The 20,000-nt window shown below is 43.1% G+C and overlaps 2 protein-coding genes across 4 annotated transcripts in view; one reads left to right on the top strand and one right to left on the bottom strand.

The window, feature by feature from the left end:
- pianp (PILR alpha associated neural protein) overlaps window positions 1-11,570 on the top strand; it is a 12,184-nt gene extending 614 nt beyond the window's left edge. Inside the window, exons 1-6 of one of the 2 annotated variants that reach the window (XM_079694568.1) lie at window positions 1-215; window positions 691-747; window positions 929-1,338; window positions 1,924-2,002; window positions 8,066-8,215; window positions 9,962-11,570. The exon at window positions 1-215 is cut by the window's left edge and continues 614 nt beyond it. In XM_079694568.1, the coding sequence (XP_079550694.1) occupies window positions 737-747; window positions 929-1,338; window positions 1,924-2,002; window positions 8,066-8,215; window positions 9,962-9,983 (672 nt within the window). In that variant the 5' untranslated portion in view covers window positions 1-215; window positions 691-736 and the 3' untranslated portion in view covers window positions 9,984-11,570. Of the gene's footprint in view, window positions 748-928; window positions 1,339-1,923; window positions 2,003-8,065; window positions 8,216-9,961 lie in introns of both variants that reach the window. The other variant, XM_079694567.1, reaches the window with a different exon arrangement.
- Window positions 11,571-12,826: 1,256 nt separating this feature from the next.
- The window catches only part of cops7a (COP9 constitutive photomorphogenic homolog subunit 7A), a 38,646-nt gene continuing 31,472 nt past the window's right edge, over window positions 12,827-20,000 (bottom strand). Inside the window, exons 6-9 of one of the 2 annotated variants that reach the window (XM_079693880.1) lie at window positions 19,694-19,799; window positions 16,854-17,023; window positions 14,467-14,514; window positions 12,827-13,365 (exon numbers count right to left, since the gene is read on the bottom strand). In XM_079693880.1, coding sequence (XP_079550006.1) covers window positions 14,487-14,514; window positions 16,854-17,023; window positions 19,694-19,799 — 304 coding nt within the window. In that variant the 3' untranslated portion in view covers window positions 12,827-13,365; window positions 14,467-14,486. The remainder of the gene's footprint in view (window positions 13,366-14,466; window positions 14,515-16,853; window positions 17,024-19,693; window positions 19,800-20,000) is intronic. The other variant, XM_079693879.1, reaches the window with a different exon arrangement.

Genomic DNA, 20,000 nt, shown 5'->3' with positions numbered 1-20,000 from the left:
TTTCTAAAACACATAATTAGCATTTAAATCTCTTTCCTACAGTGTCTCCCCACCCCTCCCTCCATCGCTCTCTCTCCCCTCTCTTACTCTGGCAGACTCTACATGTCTCAGTCGCTAAGGCAACCGATGCTTTTTTTTTTTTTTCCTCAGTTGCTCTCTGTATCTCCCCGTTTCTCTCTGTCTCCCGCTCTCATTCCCTCTCTCCACTGCCAGAGGTAGGCATGATAACTGATATGTGTCGGAGTGTGTCTGTGTTTCCGTCCGTCTCCCTGTGTGCTCGTTTGTGTCTAAAGTGACATTTCTGTGGCATTTAGGCAGCAGTTTTGGATAGAGAAGTTGCCTCTCTGCTCAAAGTGCCTTATAGAGTATTGGCTCTGTGCATGACGCTTCTAATGATGATAAATGTGCCGGGCGCAGGTGTGTGCACTGTAAATGTGTGAGAGAGAGTGTACTTCTGGGTGTTTTTGACTGCAGATGTGGGTTCTGTAGAAACATGTGGCGCATAATTGAGCGTTAAATTTAAAAGCCCAAGGGAGTCTGTTTTTTTTCTTTTTCAAGATGACAGCTTTCTGCCATTACTCCTGCTGGTGTCTATGTTTACATGCTTTTTAATCTGGAAACATAAAAGAAGAAGCTGGACCCTCCCCTTTTCTCTCTCCCTCTCTCTTGCCCCTCTGTCCTTTCTTACAGAGAGAGATGATCGGAGCAGCGGAGTCTCAGTGAACAGAGCGAAGCGATGGAGAGATGGTAAGATGGATAGAGGTGAAGGAGGGATGAATGGGGTGCAGATGCATTAAATGTCCTGCTGATTTATTGCTGGCATCAGAATCAATGTGTGAGCTGATGAGGTCGTGCAGGATGCCTGTGGACAACATTTTCTCTCAGATAACTTCTGTCACTCCACCACTTCTCATGCTTTCTTTTGCAGCTCCATCTCTCCTGTCGCTCGACTGACTGCCCTCCTCCTGGTTGCTCTGGTGACACAGCCCTCCACCTGTAACCGTGACGACAGCGAGGGCAAGGAGGAGCAGCAGCTGGACGCCCTGTCGGTCCAGCTGTCCGTCACGGCCCAGGTCACGCCTACCCCTCTGTGGGCGGTGGTCTGGGGTCCCACTCAGCCTCTGGAGGACGAGACCTACCACTTCCTCTCCAGCCAGGAAACGGAAGCCCTGCATGGGGGCCTCGGGGGGGGACAGCAGGAGGCGAGCACCCCCCCCGAGGCGCACTGGCCCACGAGCCTCCAGCCCGGAGAGGACCCCCCCCTGAAGTCCAAAGACCAGGAGGGGGGAGGAGGGGAGGATGGAGGGACGGAGGCGGAGGAGACGGAGCCTGAGGAAGGTGGGAATGAGAAGATGCACATGAAGGATTTCTAAATAAAGGTGTCCATGAGAACACACTCACACACACACACACACACACACACACACACACACACACACACACACACACACACACACACACATACACACACACACACACACACACACACACACACACACACACACACACACACACCGCAAGTCCTCCGGGGAATTAGCTGTCACCGGGTGAAAGCTGCTGTGTGCAGCCGGCTGTGTCTGTGGCGGGGAATGCCTAATAAAGTTCTCATCACTCACTGGGAGGATGTCACAAAGCAAGATACAACGAGGACGACGTTGGATTGTACCATAGTTGCCAGAGGCCAGATTCTCTCACTTCACATTTGGCTTCCATTGTTTTTCTTCTTTTTTTTCTGGATACAATAATAGATGGTTGTGTGTGTGTGTGTGTGTGTGTGTGTGTGTGTGTGTGTGTGTGTGTGTGTGTGTGTGTGTGTGTGTGTGTGTGTGTGTGTGTGTGTGTGTGTGTGTGTGTGTGTGTGTGTGTGTGTGTGTGTGTGTGTGTGTGTGTGTGTGTGTGTGTGTGTGTGTGTGTGTGTTACAGTGGACCCTCAGTTCTACGTCACCTTGACCATCTCCTCGCTGCTCCTCCTGACCGCAGTCATCATTACAGCCAAACTCTGGTAGGGAACCTTAACTCTTTCCTACCAAATACTGTGTGTGTGTGTGTGTGTGTGTGTGTGTGTGTGTGTGTGTGTGTGTGTGTGTGTGTGTGTGTGTGTGTGTGTGTGTGTGTGTGTGTGTGTGTGTGTGTGTGTGTGTGTGTGTGTGTGTGTGTGTGTGTGTGTGTGTGTGTGTGTGTGTGTGTGTGTGTGTGTGTGTGTGTGTGTGTGTGTGTGTGTGGCTGCAAGTGGGCATTGCTGGTAGAGAGTGAATGATGAGCCAACTTCTCCTGTACGAGCTGAACACCTGTCTCACAGCAGGAGGGCAGCACCTGTGCTCCTGATTCAAGGGTTTTTCATGTTAAAAGTTGACAGCGAGGTGCAGACCCATGTGTTCCTCAACACCTCTCTCTTTAGCTGCATTTTGGATTTCTTAATTGGGCCTGTTATAACTGAGGATTTGAGGTTAAATGAGGTGCTTTGTCTGAAGGCATTTTGTTGATCTTGCGGATTATATTTTGCTCTGAGAAAGTTAAGGATGTGTTGAGGTCAGCTGGAGATGATCCAGGGAGAGAGCTTTCCAACCTGTTGGGTCAGGATTCCCCTCACATGATTCAAAAGACAACAAAACCACAAAACAAACATTCCTGCTCGACAATATTGGCATGTTTGTTCCCACTCGAGTCCAATATTTGCTTTTCCAATCTCGTTAATGGCTGCTTGATTGTACTTCTTTAGGATTAAAACACTTTTAGAGCGATCTTTTGTTGACGTGGTTATAATCTGTAAACATCCCAACACAGGAGGGGAGTCACAGGTAGCTTAGATGGGAAAACATATCAGAAACAACAGATTTTGAGATTAGTCAGGGCTCTGCATCACTGTTAGGAGATTAGAGTGTAGTGTTTTGAAAAATGGGGCTGAGAGAAATTGCTATTTTGTGCAGAAAAATTGTAGATTTACTACACACAGGCGGGTCAAGATGAATGGACTTCTGCCAGATGTGTGTGTGTGTGTGTGTGTGTGTGTGTGTGTGTGTGTGTGTGTGTGTGTGTGTGTGTGTGTGTGTGTGTGTGTGTGTGTGTGTGTGTGTGTGTGTGTGTGTGTGTGTGTGTGTGTGTGTGTGTGTGTGTGTGTGTGTGTGTGTGTGTGTGTGTGTGTGTGTGTGTGTGTGTGTGTGTGTGTGTGTGTGTGTGTCTATGTGTGTTTGTGTGTGTGAAGAAGACACCTTGTTAGGAGTGTTTGCATGTGCTTGACGGTCACGTCTGTTGTTCAGGATTACACAATGCCTCTATGTGTTCCTCCCTAAAGAAGGATCTGAGTAATTGCTTACTAATGACTTTATTAACAACACTTGGGTTCCTGAAAGTCGCAGTTGGCACAGATGTGTCATTTAGTGCCATTAGACTCGCAATGATTAAACATTCACTGTAACCATTAGGGCTGAACTGGAGGGAAACAAATAGTGTTGCCTAACAGTCTCAAGCAGTAACATGGCTTCACTGTCAGTGTCCATAGGGAGTAACGGATTACATGTCATGGGATTACAGGATAGACAAAAAGGTAACTGTATTCCTTAACAGTTACAATAAAAAGACTTACAGGTATATATTTAAATAATCGGGATAACTAGCACGATAACAACACATTTAAATATCATAATAATATATTATAGCTGGACATAATGCCTGATCTTTCTTTTTGGTTTTCACTAAGGCTACCTCATTCTTCTTTATTTAAAATGTACATTTGTAAATTGAGTAATCACATATGAATATGTCCGACTATTTGCTTCATTACTCCCATTTTACACATGTATGCAGCCTGTCAAATTACCCCAAGATACAGAAACCAGTTAAGGATTAAATGCAATACCTGGACACCTGATTTGACAGAAAACTAATAAATAAGTCCATATGATAAAATGAAACAGCATTTTTAAACTATGCTATTCTGTATGCCTAGCCTATAATAAATAATCGCACATTTATTAAACAAAATATCTGTCGGTGTGCTTTAACAGAACACCATTAAACCTCTGGAGCGTCTTCCAGGCTCCCGTATGTGTTACCTTTCGATGCCTTGAAGGAAAGTGCTCGCTGCACACATGACCATTAACTGTAAATGGGGGGGCCATCTATGTGAAGCACTTCCACGCTTTGCTGCTCAAACCAATAACACATAGTTTATTTGACCACTGGGACTCCTCTCTCCTCTCTCCTCTCTCCCCTCCTCCTTACTGTACATCTCTTATCTGCTCATCTTGCCCACATTTCTATTTGTATCATAGTTAAGCGTTTCATTGCCTGAATCTGTGTCGTTTTCATACTCCCTCTTAATCTAAAATGTTCTCCCACATTATCTCCCCCTCGCTCTGTTTCTCTAAACCCTCCCTCCTCCCACTCGGGCCTCCCTTTTCCCTCGCAGGGATTTTTTGTCTGAATACCTGTGTTGCCCTCCTTCCCCCTTCATGTTCCTCGCTTATACTTCCAGTTATCGTCGTGGCATGGCTCTAACACTGCCTATCTTTGCACAGCTGGCACTCCTCTTATCTCCCTCGCCAGTCTCCTATCTCCCCCTCAGCACCGCCAGTCCGACTGCTGATCCACAGATAATCCTCCAGCATGCCGTGAGCTGATACACCATAAACCCCCTTTTCTCTCTGTTCCTGAGACCCGGCCTTCGCTGTTGTTTCGATTCTCCACAGGCGAAAAAAATAAAAAAAGCCTCGCTGCTGTGTGGATCCAAAGTGGCCCAACAAAAAAAAAAAACGGGGGAATGGCAGGCTGGAGACATGGCAGCATCCCTCTCTATAGATGGCTCGTGCTTCAGTGTCATAAATGTGTAAATAACGCCATGTGTTGGATGGAGAGAGTGAAAAGGAAGGGGGGTACAGATGGACCGAAATGATAGCCTATAGTGGAAATTGGCCATCGTCCATTATGATTATAGAAGACCGGCATATGTGCTCAGTGCTTTTCCCAGCCCTAGCTAGTGTGTGTGTGTGTGTGTGTGTGTGTGTGTGTGTGTGTGTGTGTGTGTGTGTGTGTGTGTGTGTGTGTGTGTGTGTGTGTGTGTGTGTGTGTGTGTGTGTGTGTGTGTGTGTGTGTGTGTGTGTGTGTGTGTGTGTGTGTGTGTGTGTGTGTGTGTGTGTGTGTGTGTGTGTGTGTGTGTGTGTGAGTGTGAGAGAGGAAGTAAGAGGACAGGTGTTACTGGAGGAAGATGAGGCCGCACGATGGCTTTTATGGCTCTGACAGCAGCTTCTGTTCGTGTGTCTGAGTGTTCTTAAGAGGCTGGACCTGTGACTTTTGCAATGTGACTCGGTGTAATGTAACGGCAAGCCACCCTCCGTGATGCGTCACCCCCTCTGTCCATATTACCTCACCCCTTCTGACTCCCTCCCACTGAGCCCCACCCCCCATCCTCTCCCCTCTGACAGCGTTTTAATGAGTCCGATGAGTGCACTAATTCTCTCTCACAGTGGCAGAGTAATGTGTTCGCTGATGCTAAATGGATGGCGGCTCTTGGTGCTCTCTGACTTTGTTTCTCTCTTTCTCCAACCCTCTTTATTCTGCTGTATCCCGTGTGTCCATTTCCCTTCATTTCACCCTTCTCTATCATTTCCTACTGTCCAATCCTTCCTCACTGTTACAAATCTCCAACTTCCTTAAACCCTTTCATCTCCGTTCCCATTGCCTCTTTTTTGTTGTGTCTCATCAAATGTGTTAGTTATGTTTTATGTGTTATGTCTGTCTTTTCATGTTATTTATTTCACGTCATGTCATGTCTGTCTATTTAGGTCATTTCATCTCTAGTCAAGTCCCCGTGTTTCATGTCATGTCTTGTTTTCCATTTCCTGTGCTATTTTTGTACTTACCTCTTTTCTCTCATTTCAGGCCCTGTTACTTCCTCCCTTTGTTACCCCTTTCACACCAACACAGTTCCAGGGCCGGTTCGGAGCTGGAGCTTGAAAAGCACCGGTTTTTCCTGTTCACACCGCATCGGAGCCGCCTCTAAGCTCCGGAATCCGGGTTCGTTTCTGGCACCAAAAAGTCGTCGGTCTAGAAAGCAAGCACCGTATACGTCACGCTTACGTCGGAGGCGGGGTCATCAGTTTTTAATGTTATACCATAGTAATTAATGGGTGGATATAAAGCAGGGTATTTTGCGCATGCAGAGGCTAACAAGAGCTAGCTCTAACGCCATCGAATAGGACGTATATTTACCTTCTTTCTCCTACGGAATCGTCGTTGAAGTTGATGATTATGAAAATAACTTTTGAATGTAGCGTGTAATGACTGTAAAGTTGGCAGTACAGTCGTCCCATTTCTTCCATTTCGTTTCGACAGAGCAAAACCAAAACGAGTAGCGCTTCAATGCAATCGGTCATTGTTGTTGTTGTCGATGTGAGGGGTTTCCGCGCGGTTTGGCTTTATGAAGCAGGCACGCAAACGGTTACGTCATGACGCAAACGATGACGCAATGACGCAGCACCAGTCGGGCTCTGAGCGGTGTGAACAGAGCGGGAGCTGAACCGAAGAACCGGTTCAGAACCAGAAAAGCTCTAGCACAGAGCTAGAACGGGAAAAGCCTTGGTGTGAAAGGGGCATGTGTGTTTTCCCGCCAGCGTCTGCCCCGCCCTTGATTGTTTCCACCTGTTCCCAATCACCTCATGTTTAAATAGTCCTGTCTCCCCCTGTCCTGTGTCAGTTCGTCTTGTTTGTTTCCATGGATGGTCGTGCCAGGCTTCAACAAAGAGAGGATCATTTCCAGTCTAGTCAGGTTTTGTTATTTTTGTACACTTAAAGGTGGGGTAGGTACGTTTGAGAAACCGGCTCGAGATACACTTTCTGTTATATTCCATGGAATGCTCTTAACATCCCGATAGCAATGAATATCTGAAGTGCTTTGTCAGAAAATCCATAAATAAATCTCATCTGTGGAAGGCGTAGCGCTGTAAAAAGCACGACCAATCATCTGAGCCGGCCCGGCTAAAATAACTGGATGGCTTACCTGCCTGTCAGCCTTCCATCTGTGCACAAACTTATCTCGTGCCCTCATTGGTCATGTGCACGTTCGTGTGTGTTGGAGGAGGGGCTCTGTATGGAACTGGCAGATTTTCCCCGGTTGTGTATTTTCAAATTCTAGCGCACTCGAGCTGGATTCTCCAAAATGACCTACCCCACCTTTAAGTTAATCTTAAATTCTCTTTTTCTTACGATTAGTTTTTTCCTCCTTGTGAGAGCTTTTTGTTAAATCGAGTACCTACTCTCTTAATGTTGCTACATTCAAGACGGTCTCTGGGTCATGCATTTGGGTTCTCCAGTTTGTGTTAAGGTCGTGACATTTCTCCTTAATTCCCATATTGTTCCTCTCCCATCCTATTCTGCTGTTTCCTCTTTGTCCATTTCTCTATCATTTCCTTCTGTCTAATCTTCCGTTACTGGTGTCTTTCTTCTTACAACTCCAACCTTTCATCTCCGTTTCTATTCCTATCCCTCTTTTTTCCTTAATTCCCATATGTTTCCTTTCCCATCCTTCTCTCCGCTTCTTTCCTTTTCCTCTTATCTATCTCTTCTCTTTTATTCTGCTGTATCTCCTGTGTCCATCTCCCTTAATGTCACCCTTCTCTATAATGTCCTACTCTCTAACCTTCTCTTACTGTTATCAATCTCCATCTTTCCTTGAGTCCTTCCATCTCTACATTAAACCGATGTATTCCTGCACTTTAACTGTATCTGCGTATTGAAGTATGAATGCTTGTTGTTTGTATGTTGTCTTCTCCTGAATGTTGTACGTCTCTTGTTTAGTTTTTGTTGAAGGCACCTTAGCTCTACTCATCTCATTGTACCTGTATCATGAAAATAAAGGATTATATTCTATTCTCTATCATTTCCTACTCTCTAAACTTCTCTTACTGTTATCAATCTCCAACTTTCCTTGAGTCCTTTCATCTGTTTCTATCCCTGCCCCTCCTCAATTCCCATCTTCTCCTAGTCCCATCATCCCCACCCTCTCTCCCCCTGATTTCTCTCCTCTCTCTTTTTTCTAATCTCTCTGTGTCACTATCCCTCTTTCTCCCAGTTACGACCGCAGCTGTTCCCAGCATCCACCCCCGCTTTCCCGTGGTGTTGCCCCCCCGCTCTCCCTGGCTCTCCCCCGCTCCCTGGCTCCAGAGGACAGCCGGCAGACGCTGCACTCCTCCTCCTCCTCCTCCTCCACCAACAGGGAGAGGTAATGATGAGTCTGTGTGTGTGTCTGTGCACCTCTGGATTGTTATGTCTTATAAGGATCTGATGATGGAGTCTCTGAGGAGAAAGCAGGCCTGCAGTGTTGGTGTATCAGTGTTTTAACTCCAGATGAGTCATAGTGGGGCCAAATCCACGAAATTATGCTTTTATTAGAGGGTGTTTAAAGTCAGTGGTGTAAAGTAACTTAGTGCATTTACTCAAGTGCTGTACAACTTTGAGATACTTTTTTCTACTTTGCTTCTACTCTACCACAGTTCAGAGGTAAATCTGTATTTCATTTAGGATTGACCGCTGCACTAAAGTGCTCTGGTCTAACCGTACCAAATCAAGGGACCCTGATGGTAACAGTAGTACACTTTGATACATGCCAACCAGTTTGGCAGCATATAATAATGTATTTATTACCCCAAACTGCATCTTATACTTCTGCCCCACTACATTTCAGAGGTAAATATTGTACATTTACTTTTATGTATTTAATACCTTTAGTTACTCTACAGATTTTGATTAATGATGTGAAATATAATCAACTCTTAAATCAGAGTTTAGTTCCACCTGGAGTAAATTCACAAGCTACCCTGCCAACCCAGTATCACAGCATTTCGTATGATAGTCACGAAATTAATTTGATCTATTGATTCGTGTTCATCAAAACGATTTTCGTGTCACACAGAATGATTTTAAAAGCAATGTATTTCTATTGGTAGTATGTTTCGTGCCTGCACCACGTCTTTTTGTCCGGTCGGGCCTTGGAAGACCGGAATGTGTGGTTCATAAAAAAATGTTCTTACCCTAACCCTAACCCTTTTAAATTGTATAATGTTGGAGTTTTTTTGCCGTCCGCGAGGAAAAATAAATGAGAATACTGATATCTGTATTTTTTAAATATTTTTTTCCTTCTAATTTGTTATTATTTACATTGCTTTTTAAATCGTTCTGTGTGACACGAAAAAAATGGGGAAATCGTTTTGGTGAACACGAATCAATAGATTGAATTTGTGACTATAACACGAAATGCCGCGAGACTGTGTTGACCCTGCACAAAGTCATTCAAACTAGCTGCTCCTTTACCAACACTTTAATGATCAATCATTATAAAACATATCATATATATTATTCTGAAATGGACCAATCTGCACAATGACTACTTTTACTTCTGGTACTTTTACTCGTAACAGAGTATTCCTACACTCTGGTACTTTTAAAATATCTGTGTACTTCTTCACCTGACAGGCACGTGCACAGAGACTGAAATATACCTAATTTATTTGCATGTATCATTAAGTAACTGTCATGTAGAAGTGTTTGAGCCAACCTCATTGTTTGTTTGATATAAATACATTATTAAAACCGTCAGTAAAGTTGTTATCCCTGGCTAATATGTATATAAAAGTACAATAATGCCCTTTGATTAATATGGCCCCGTGCTCCTCTAACATCCTCTGCACGTGTCTGTTCGGGGGTATTTAAAGTTAATCTCGATCAGGATAATTATAGAGCTGTACTCCCTCTCACTTCCTTCTTCCCATCAGCCTTTTCCTCCATCTTCCTCCTCCTCTCAGTCCCCTGTGAAGCAGCTTTTTCCGTTTACTCCTTCAGCTTCAGGCCTCCCCTTCCCCTCTCATCTTCTGTCTTTCCTCTCCATCAACAACCCCAAATCTCCTTCCTTTTTTCTTTCCCTCTGACTCTTCTTCTTCTTCTTCTTCTTCTATGTTTCTTGCTGTGTCAGGATCCCAGTTGTGAACCTCTGAGGTGACTGTTTCTCCATATGGGAAACATATCTACGGGGCCCGAGGAGGAGCCTCAATCCGACCGGAGGGTGTGCCCGCAGCGCCGTTTTATTTTCTCTGAAACTGTGAATTGAATCCAGGGGTCCCAGGTATCCAGCCTTCGCAAAACTCCTCCACTTCCCCGAGGTCTAAAAGCCCCAAACTCATCTCCCCGCTGCCTCCATCCTTTGTACGGTTTAAATGTTCTTTCATGTGGATCTGCGTCACTGTTACCTGTTTTCCATCCATAGCCTTGAGCTCTTCTCCTCGGCCCGCCATGACTAATTCACAAACAATCAGTTTAACAGACGCTCGACATCCCATTGCCCCTGAAATGCCCTACCTGTGCTTCCACAGCTGACCCCACAAGCCGACCAGTGTCCCTTTGAATCCAGCAGACTGTTCTTTCATCATTACATGTCACTTGTTTGACGCTTTTATCCAAAGCGACTAACATACTGTGGCCAATCCCCACAGGAGCAATTTGGGGTGAAGTGTCTTGCCCAGGGACACAACGACATGCTGACCGCAGTGGGGTTTGAACCTGATCCGAACACCTACGGACAACCCACTACGCCACCACTCATCAAATGACACTTCAATTCAGTTGAATCTGGTTTGCAAATGGTTAAAAAAAGAAGCCATTCTCAGCATCTCCAAACACTGAATGGGGTATTTCACAAAGCCGTTTGGCAGGGCCGTAGCCAACAGGCAATGTGTTTAACATGTCACGCTTCAAAAACTGCTGTTTATTCCCTGCTTTGGGCGCCTGAAATGCAAATAGTGTTTTTTTTTGTTTTTTCCTCTGTAGTGTAGCGGGAGTCGGTTTTTGTTTCGGCTTTTTCCCTCATGATTTGTTTCCTTAATTATCCGGCTGACGTTCACCTCTTTGTGAGCACCCTCTGTTCCTGCTGGACTGTGTTAGGGCTGTTTTAAGCGTCGAGTACTTCCAGTGGACGAGATAAAATATTCAGAGTGGATAGAGGAGGCAAAAGCGTTGAAAATCAATGATTCCCAACGGGTTTTTTTGGATGGCGCACAACAAAGACAGATTCACGTGTGAACTGTGCGCGTGATCAGAGGACGGATGTTACCACGACGAGGGTTTCTCTCTCCATCTGACAGCCAAGTATATCAATCTGGAAAAACAAACCCCACTGTAATTTCCTCTCATATCACATTTCAAGTAGCCGTATATCAACTGTCTTGGGAGCACCAAAGGAAAGTGGTACATCAAGGCACATCATCTCTGTCTCTCCGATGATTCTGCATGTATACAGTAAGAAAACCCGTGAGAGTAGCAGCAAATCCATTATTTATAAATGTCTATTTTATCTATCAGTGAGTGACGTCTTCTAGAGCCTTTCAAAGCCAAATGTCAGTTTGTGTTTGGCAACTTTTCTAAACAGCTTTGAATCCCGTCTTAACGTTTCCACTTCAGACACAGTAGTGCTGGTGGCATCATGCGTGCAATCCTCCAGATAACGAGTCTTGTGATTTTTAGTAGCATTCCTGTAGAAAATGTGGTCTTTCTGTACCATGGAAGTTCAATAAAGACACAACACTGGCGTTTTAGCTTTTGTGCTTATTTCTGTGCATGCTGAGTGAATTCCTCTGGGGTGTGCAATGCTTTGTGGGAAGGACAAAGCTTACACTGTGCATTTTAAAAAGCTGCCGCTGTCTTTTAATCTTTTTCTCCTTGAAGTAAACGTTTAGTCCACCGACTTGTATTGATTTTATAGGGAATGAAAGAGTCCTACATGTGCCAATCAGCTGTGACAGGGCGCTGAAAAGGGAGGCGAAGAATCAAAACGTCTTCTTGCGTCTGAAGCTTTTCTTTATCACACTGTATGGATTCCTCTCGCTTCAGAAAGATTAACAGGGTGCTAAGCAAGAATTTCCTCTGCGTACAGTTTTTCAAACGAATGTCAATAAAATCAGGGAGGCCGCCGGGGGACAAGTGCCACTCGTTTGTATTCCAGCTTCTCCACCCAGTGTGCTGCAGTCTCCATCTCCTCTGGGCTTTTCACTGATCAATCAAACTAATTGATTGGCTTTGTTCCATTCGGAAGTTTTAACGACCGTCTAGTTATTAGACACATAGCAGCGAGATGCCGCAGTAATCCGTAACCGCGGCGGGCCAAAAACTAAAGCAGAAGTTGGGTGTGAACTCAGGTCTGCCGAGTCATCGCTCACACCAATAACAAACACACTTCCTCGCCAACAAACACTCTGCGAGGTGAACAGCTGTTAGAAATCACAGCTCTGCTATAAAAAAAAACTGATCCAATGAAGCTCGATCACACCGACTGAAATTAACAAGACTATTTATAGAGGTGGAAGGGGTGTGTGGAGAAAAATGCAGGGTTAAATGAGACAGGATCTTCATTTCCCTCTCTGTTGGTCAGATAATTGCCACCATTAATGTCACGCAGGATTAAGAGCGGATAGAGAATTTAGAGAAGGGCGGGGAATGATTAGGGACGTTTCTTTCTGCGGAGGAGGAACAGCGAGGGTTTCAGGCAGTTTCAACAAGCAATTTTGACATTGAAATAAAAGCTCTGGGCAAAACATACGCACATCAAATATGAATGCGCTTGGTGTGTGTGTGTGTGTGTGTGTGTGTATCCATGCTGGTTGCGCACAGGGGAAGCCTCAGCTCTATAATACATTAGTCTCTTTAGGGACGTGCCCTAATTAATGGCTTGACCTCCTAACGGTAGCCCCCCTTCTGCGAGTTAGCATTTAGCTGTGCACCCCCCAGAGATGCACTTTGAAGTGCATGTAATAAAAGAACCGACAGTGACATTAATGAGACGGGCAGGGTAAGTACACGGCTTCGCTTTATTTCCCAAACAATTTATATTCTGATTTTATACAGAGAGAAGAAAAAAAAAAAAAATTACAGAGCAACATAGAATGAATCTAAATCAAAAAGGAACATTTTTAAACCAACACGCACATACACTGATCCTGTTTCTGGTCAAAGGCAACGGACTCCTGCAGCATTCTGTCATTTTATCATGTGTTACAAGTGTGTGTGTGCGTGTGTGTGTATGTGTATATGTGTGTGTTTGCACTAGCCAATTAGGCTATTAGAAACAGCCCAGTGGATGTCACACCTGTCATCTTCCATCAGCCGGTGTGTGTTTCTAAATCCGTCGTGGTGACACTTTGTGACAAGGAGAACAAAAAGGTTCCCATGAAGCTTCCTGGTTTTATTGTGCAGAGTGTAAAAGGTGTCTTTGATCATCTGTTTGTCCGTCAACATGTGTCCGTGAATCAGTGAGTGTCCATCAGTGCCTTGTCTCCACGTCTCAGTCTTCAGTTGGACTTGGACCAGATCTTTCCACTGCCACGCAGGCTGAGAGGGACACAAATCAGGATTTATCAAAATGCTGCTTTACTTTACATGATTAATTACCACTTGCACGACTAAACCAACACATTACTGATGCAACCTTTGTGCAACCGTGGCTTTGTGTTACAAACGGCTAATATATGTGTTCAGGGTTCCTAGACCTTTTCCACAGACAAACGAAAGTATTTTTTTTAGGGGTTTTTACAGCACATTTTGGATGTGGTAAAATACATATTTATATCGCATAAATTGTGCGTTATGCTGATGACTTTTACGTCTTCAACTTCAGATGTCAGAGAGGCGAAGTCCCTCCCTTTCCGGGGGACCTCCATGGGACCTTATTTCGGAAAAAGTATGTATTGAAGTCAATGGGGAGAGAAATATTATCTTTAGATCCCGTTTGAATTGTGCCACGAATTACACATATGATGTTTGTCAATTTAAAAGATAATTTTGCAAGTAAAAAAAAAAAAAGTGTCGTAAAACTGTGAAGTAACACTTTTTTTTGTCTGAAACCGCTCAATGAACTACATCTCCCATCTCGCACCACACACCAAGACGGCCGTCACGTTAGCACATTTCACTTCTTTCTTTCAGAATGAGGTGAAAAGTATTAAAAGAGGTGAAAATCACTCCAAGTCTGGGCATGTTGAGAGCTGTACATACACACAAGGGGAGTTAGTCAGTTCCGTAAGAGCCAGCATGCGGGACCGGGATTCTGGGATTTGTAGTCTTTCTAGTTGAGTATTTTTCATAGTCTTATATTTCAACAGTTTTACGACAAACTGTGACTTTTTTGACATGGAAATGATTTTTTAAGATTGACAAACATCATGTGTAATTCGTGGCACAATTCAAACGGGATCGAAAGATAATCATTCTCTCCCCATTGACTTCAATACATAATTTTTCCGAAATAAGGTCCCATGGGTCGGAAGTAGATGGGCGGGACTTCACCTCTCTATTGTGCTACAGTAAAATATTATGTTTTGTAAAAGCATTCAACAGAAGGGTGACAATTACACTTTCAAACTCTATATTCAAAATTCAAACACATTTCAACAACTTTTCAGGGATTTCCAGCCTTGTACAAACACAGTGTACCTTGGTAATATTTCTGCATCTTAATTCATCTCTGGGGATTTTCCATTTCTGCGAATTAAAAAGACATTTTTTGCAAAGAATACTTTATCTATTAATAACCGCGGCACCACCAGTCCCGGCCTTTTAATATCTCCATAAAGAAAATGGAGTCAAAAAAACTCAATTTTTAATTCGAGGGATTGAGGTTAAGCTATCATTCATTTGGATTTCCAAACATTAAGTGGATCTTCATTTGAATGAAATGCAGCGCTGAGTGATGAAAATTACAGGGCTCAGAATATGAGAGGCAGCCAGAAAATAATCACTGCTTTCTGTTCGGCGGCAAAAAACATAAACAGTAGGCGAGTGGAGCATCTCGTGTGATCACTGGAGGGAGAAGGTTTCTTTCAGAAGTAAAGCACGTGGGGCGTTTGTATATCCAGTGACATTTTACTATTCAGGACAGATGTGAAATTAGCCATGAGTAATTGTGCCGGATGGAGGCAGCGCAGGAAGAGAGTCAGAGAGAGAGCGTGAGGAAGAGAGAGAGAGGAAGAGAGAGAGACAGCGAGAGAGAGACAGAGAAAGAGATAGAGAGAAAGAGATAGATACAGAGTCACAGAGAGAGGAAGAGAGAGAGTCAGAGACACAGAGAGAGAGACAGAGACAGAGACAGAGAGAGACAGAGACACAGAGAGAGACAGAGATACAGAGAGACAGAAACAGAGAGAGACAGACACAGAGAGACACAGAGAGAGACAGACACAGAGACAGAGAGACAGACACAGAAACAGAGAGACAGAGATAGACAGACACAGAGACAGAGAGAGACAGACACAGAAACAGAGAGACACAGAGAGACAGAAACAGAGACAGAGACACAGAGTTAGAGAGACAGAGACAGAGAGAGACAGACATAGAGACAGAGAGAGACAGACACAGAGAGAGAGAGATACAGAGAGAGAGACAGAGAGAGACAGAGACACAGAGAGAGAGACAGAGACACAGAGAGACAGAGACACAGAGTTACAGAGACAGAGACAGAAACAGAGAGAGACAGACATAGAGACAGAGAGACAGAGACAGAGAGAGACAGAGACAGAAACAGAGAGAGACAGACACAGAGAGAGAGAGACAGACACAGAGAGAGAGAGACAGAGAGAGAGAGAGACAGACACAGAGAGAGAGAGACAGAGAGAGAGACAGAGAGAGAGACAGAGAGAGAGACAGAGAGAGACAGAGACACAGAGAGAGATAGAGAGAGAGACAGAGACACAGAGAGAGACAGACACAGAAACAGAGACAGAGACACAGAGTTAGAGAGACAGAGACAGAAACAGAGAGAGACAGACATAGAGACAGAGAGACAGACACAGAGAGAGAGACAGAGAGAGAGACAGAGACAGAGAGAGACAGAGACACAGAGAGAGAGAGAGACAGAGAGAGACAGAGACACAGAGAGAGAGAAACAGGGAGACAGAGAGAGACACAGAGAGACAGAGACACAGAGAGACAGAGAGACAGAGAGAGAGAAACAGAGAGACAGAGAGAGAGAAACAGAGAGACAGAGACACAGAGAGACAGAGAGAGAGAAACAGAGAAACAGAGAGACAGAGACACAGAGAGAGACAGAGACACAGAGACACAGAGAGACAGAGACACAGAGTTAGAGAGAAACAGAGAGAGAGACAGAGACACAGAGAGAGAGAGACAGAGACACAGAGAGACAGAGACACAGAGTTAGAGAGAAACAGAGACACAGAGAGAGAGAGACAGAGACACAGAGAGACAGAGAGACAGAGACACAGAGTTAGAGAGTGCTGCAGAGCCCTGATGCTCCTGTGATGATAAAGCTAATTCATGCAGACACACGCTCTCAGTGAGGAACCACTCTCACCAGCAGCTGGCTTTTTAATGCTTATTAAAAGAAATGGAAACAAAGCGGTGCTGTGTGGAATTGACTTGCCTCTCTCCAAAAACATCCCGCTAATGGCTTTATTTCTGTGTTTGAAGTAGAGTCCTTATAGTGCTCTGTTTCTAACTAGGTACATTTGTATTCTTAAGAAGCGGCCGCAGTAACAAAGTGGTTTACAGGACGGAAGCAAAGGCAGCAATAATATTAACTTCATGGGAAAAACATCCCGCCTTTTTGTTTCAACTCTGTGACTTGCAGGAATAAAAAGCGTTTCCTGCTGGGAGAAAAAAAAACCTCTTGTTGATTTAACAGCCACCAACAATCCTGAATAAAACATCATGTCAGTACATTATTCCACATGGCCAAACATACTTTACGTGTTCAATTTAGGAAACGTTTGCCCATGCTTTATGAATGCAATTCAAATGCGTTTAAAAAGCCATAACATCCAGAGACAGAGCTCAACGCACGAACGGGCCGGCGCAGCACTCACCCCTTCACTTTGGAACTTTTTTTGCCGGGTTGTCGTGGTTCCTGAGAGGAGGCGGGGTCTCGTGGCTCTGCAGGCTGGTCTGCGTCCTGATTGGATGCGGCTCCAGCGGGGGCGGGCCCTGACGACGGGGAGGCGGCGCTGGCTTTTAACGTTTTCTGTAGGTTTGAGACCTGTGGGGAAAGGGAAGAGAAAGGATGTTGGTTTAACCTTCCTGTTTCTAAACGTTTTAATGTTGGAATAAGGTGTGAAAAAACACGGTTCCATTCTACATTAAAAACACGGTTCCATTCTACATTAAAAACACGGTTCCATTCTACATTAAAAACACGGTTCCATTCTATATTAAAAACACGGTTCAATACTACATTAAAAACACGATCCCATTCTACATTAAAAACACGGTTCCATTCTACATTAAAAACACGGTTCAATACTACATTAAAAATACGGTTCCATTCTAGATTAAAAACACAGTTCCATTCTACATTAAAAACACGGTTCAATACTACATTAAAAACACGATCCCATTCTACATTAAAAACACGGTTCCATTCTACATTAAAAACACGGTTCAATACTACATTAAAAACACGGTTCCACACTACATTAAAAACACAGTTCCATTCTACATTAAAAACACGGTTCCACTCTACATTAAAAACACGGTTCCACTCTACATTAAAAACACGATTCCATTCTACATTAAAAACACACTTCCACTCTACATTAAAAACACGGTTCCACTCTACATTAAAAACACGGTTCCATTCTACATTAAAAACACGGTTCCATTCTACATTAAAAACACGGTTCCATTCTACATTAAAAACACGGTTCCATTCTACATTAAAAACACGGTTCCATTCTAGATTAAAAACACAGTTCCATTCTACATTAAAAACACGGTTCAATACTACATTAAAAACACGGTTCCATTCTACATTAAAAACACGGTTCAATACTACATTAAAAACACGGTTCCATTCTAGATTAAAAACACAGTTCCATTCTACATTAAAAACACGGTTCAATACTACATTAAAAACACGATCCCATTCTACATTAAAAACACGGTTCCATTCTACATTAAAAACACGGTTCAATACTACATTAAAAATACGGTTCCATTCTAGATTAAAAATACGGTTCCATTCTACATTAAAAACACGGTTCCACACTACATTAAAAACACGGTTCCATTCTAGATTAAAAACACAGTTCCATTCTACATTAAAAACACGGTTGAATACTACATTAAAAACACGATCCCATTCTACATTAAAAACACGGTTGAATACTACATTAAAAACACGGTTCCATTCTACATTAAAAACACGGTTCAATACTACATTAAAAATACGGTTCCATTCTAGATTAAAAACACAGTTCCATTCTACATTAAAAACACGATTCAATACTACATTAAAAACACGGTTCAATACTACATTAAAAATACGGTTCCATTCTAGATTAAAAACACGGTTCCATTCTACATTAAAAACACGGTTCAATACTACATTAAAAATACGGTTCCATTCTAGATTAAAAATACGGTTCCATTCTACATTAAAAACACGGTTCCACACTACATTAAAAACACGGTTCCATTCTAGATTAAAAACACAGTTCCATTCTACATTAAAAACACGGTTGAATACTACATTAAAAACACGGTTCCATTCTAGATTAAAAACACAGTTCCATTCTACATTAAAAACACGATCCCATTCTACATTAAAAACACGGTTCCATTCTACATTAAAAACACGGTTCAATACTACATTAAAAATACGGTTCCATTCTAGATTAAAAACACGATCCCATTCTACATTAAAAACACAGTTCCATTCTACATTAAAAACACGGTTCAATACTACATTAAAAATACGGTTCCATTCTAGATTAAAAACACAGTTCCATTCTACATTAAAAACACGGTTCAATACTACATTAAAAACACGGTTGAATACTACATTAAAAACACGATCCCATTCTACATTAAAAACACGGTTCCATTCTACATTAAAAACACGGTTCAATACTACATTAAAAACACGGTTCCATTCTACATTAAAAACACGGTTCCACACTACATTAAAAACACAGTTCCATTCTACATTAAAAACACGGTTCCACTCTACATTAAAAACACGGTTCCATTCTACATTAAAAACACGGTTCAATACTACATTAAAAACACGGTTCCACTCTACATTAAAAACACGGTTCAATACTACATTAAAAACACGGTTCCATTCTACATTAAAAACACGGTTCCATTCTACATTAAAAACACGGTTCCATTCTACATTAAAAACACGGTTCCATTCTACATTAAAAACACGGTTCAATACTACATTAAAAACACGGTTCCACTCTACATTAAAAACACGGTTCAATACAACATTAAAAACACGGTTCCATTCTACATTAAAAACACGGTTCCACTACATTAAAAACACGGTTCCATTCTACATTAAAAACACTGTTCCATTCTACATTAAAAACACGGTTCCATTCTACATTCTTTGCAATTTTATGATCACTACTTTCATGTAATTATGGGTCTGTTATTTAAATGTACCATATGCTTTATAAACAGTCAAACCAGTCAATATTGAAACAGAAATCACACAGTTGATAGAAAAACAACACAAAGATGTAAGATGTATGAACACCAGTTCAGCCCCAAACCAGATGTAAAAGGAAGCTATGCAGAGAGGGGGAAACTGAAAGACCACAAGTAGCTGGAAGCCTGAGCCGCTGAAGAGGAAAGAGTCACATTTACAGTGGGGGGAAAGAGTGGAAGCCCCGCAGGCTGCAGAGATGAGGAAACTAACCTCTGTCTCCACTTGGACTTTGACCTTTAACTGGCTCTCTCTGTATTGGTTTGCCCTGGAGACCTGCTCCTCAATCCCACACAGCACCGCCTCGCAGCCCGTGCACCTGAGAGAGAGAGAGAGAGAGAGAGAGAGAGAAGTGAGCCCAATGCGAGGAGGCAGAACAACAGTAATCGAGACACAATAAATCATCTAAAAGCAGTCCTGTATCCGCAAGAGAGTCGTGGGACAGGAGAAATATATATCGATATCAATTCAGTGCTGCAAATAAACTGGAAGCAGGCGGGAAGCAGGTGAGAAAAAACAT

This window comes from Notothenia rossii, assembly GCF_949606895.1.
Source record: "Notothenia rossii genome assembly, chromosome: 7".
Taxonomy (NCBI): domain Eukaryota; kingdom Metazoa; phylum Chordata; class Actinopteri; order Perciformes; family Nototheniidae; genus Notothenia; species Notothenia rossii.
This window is presented reverse-complemented; position numbering and strand designations above follow the sequence as displayed.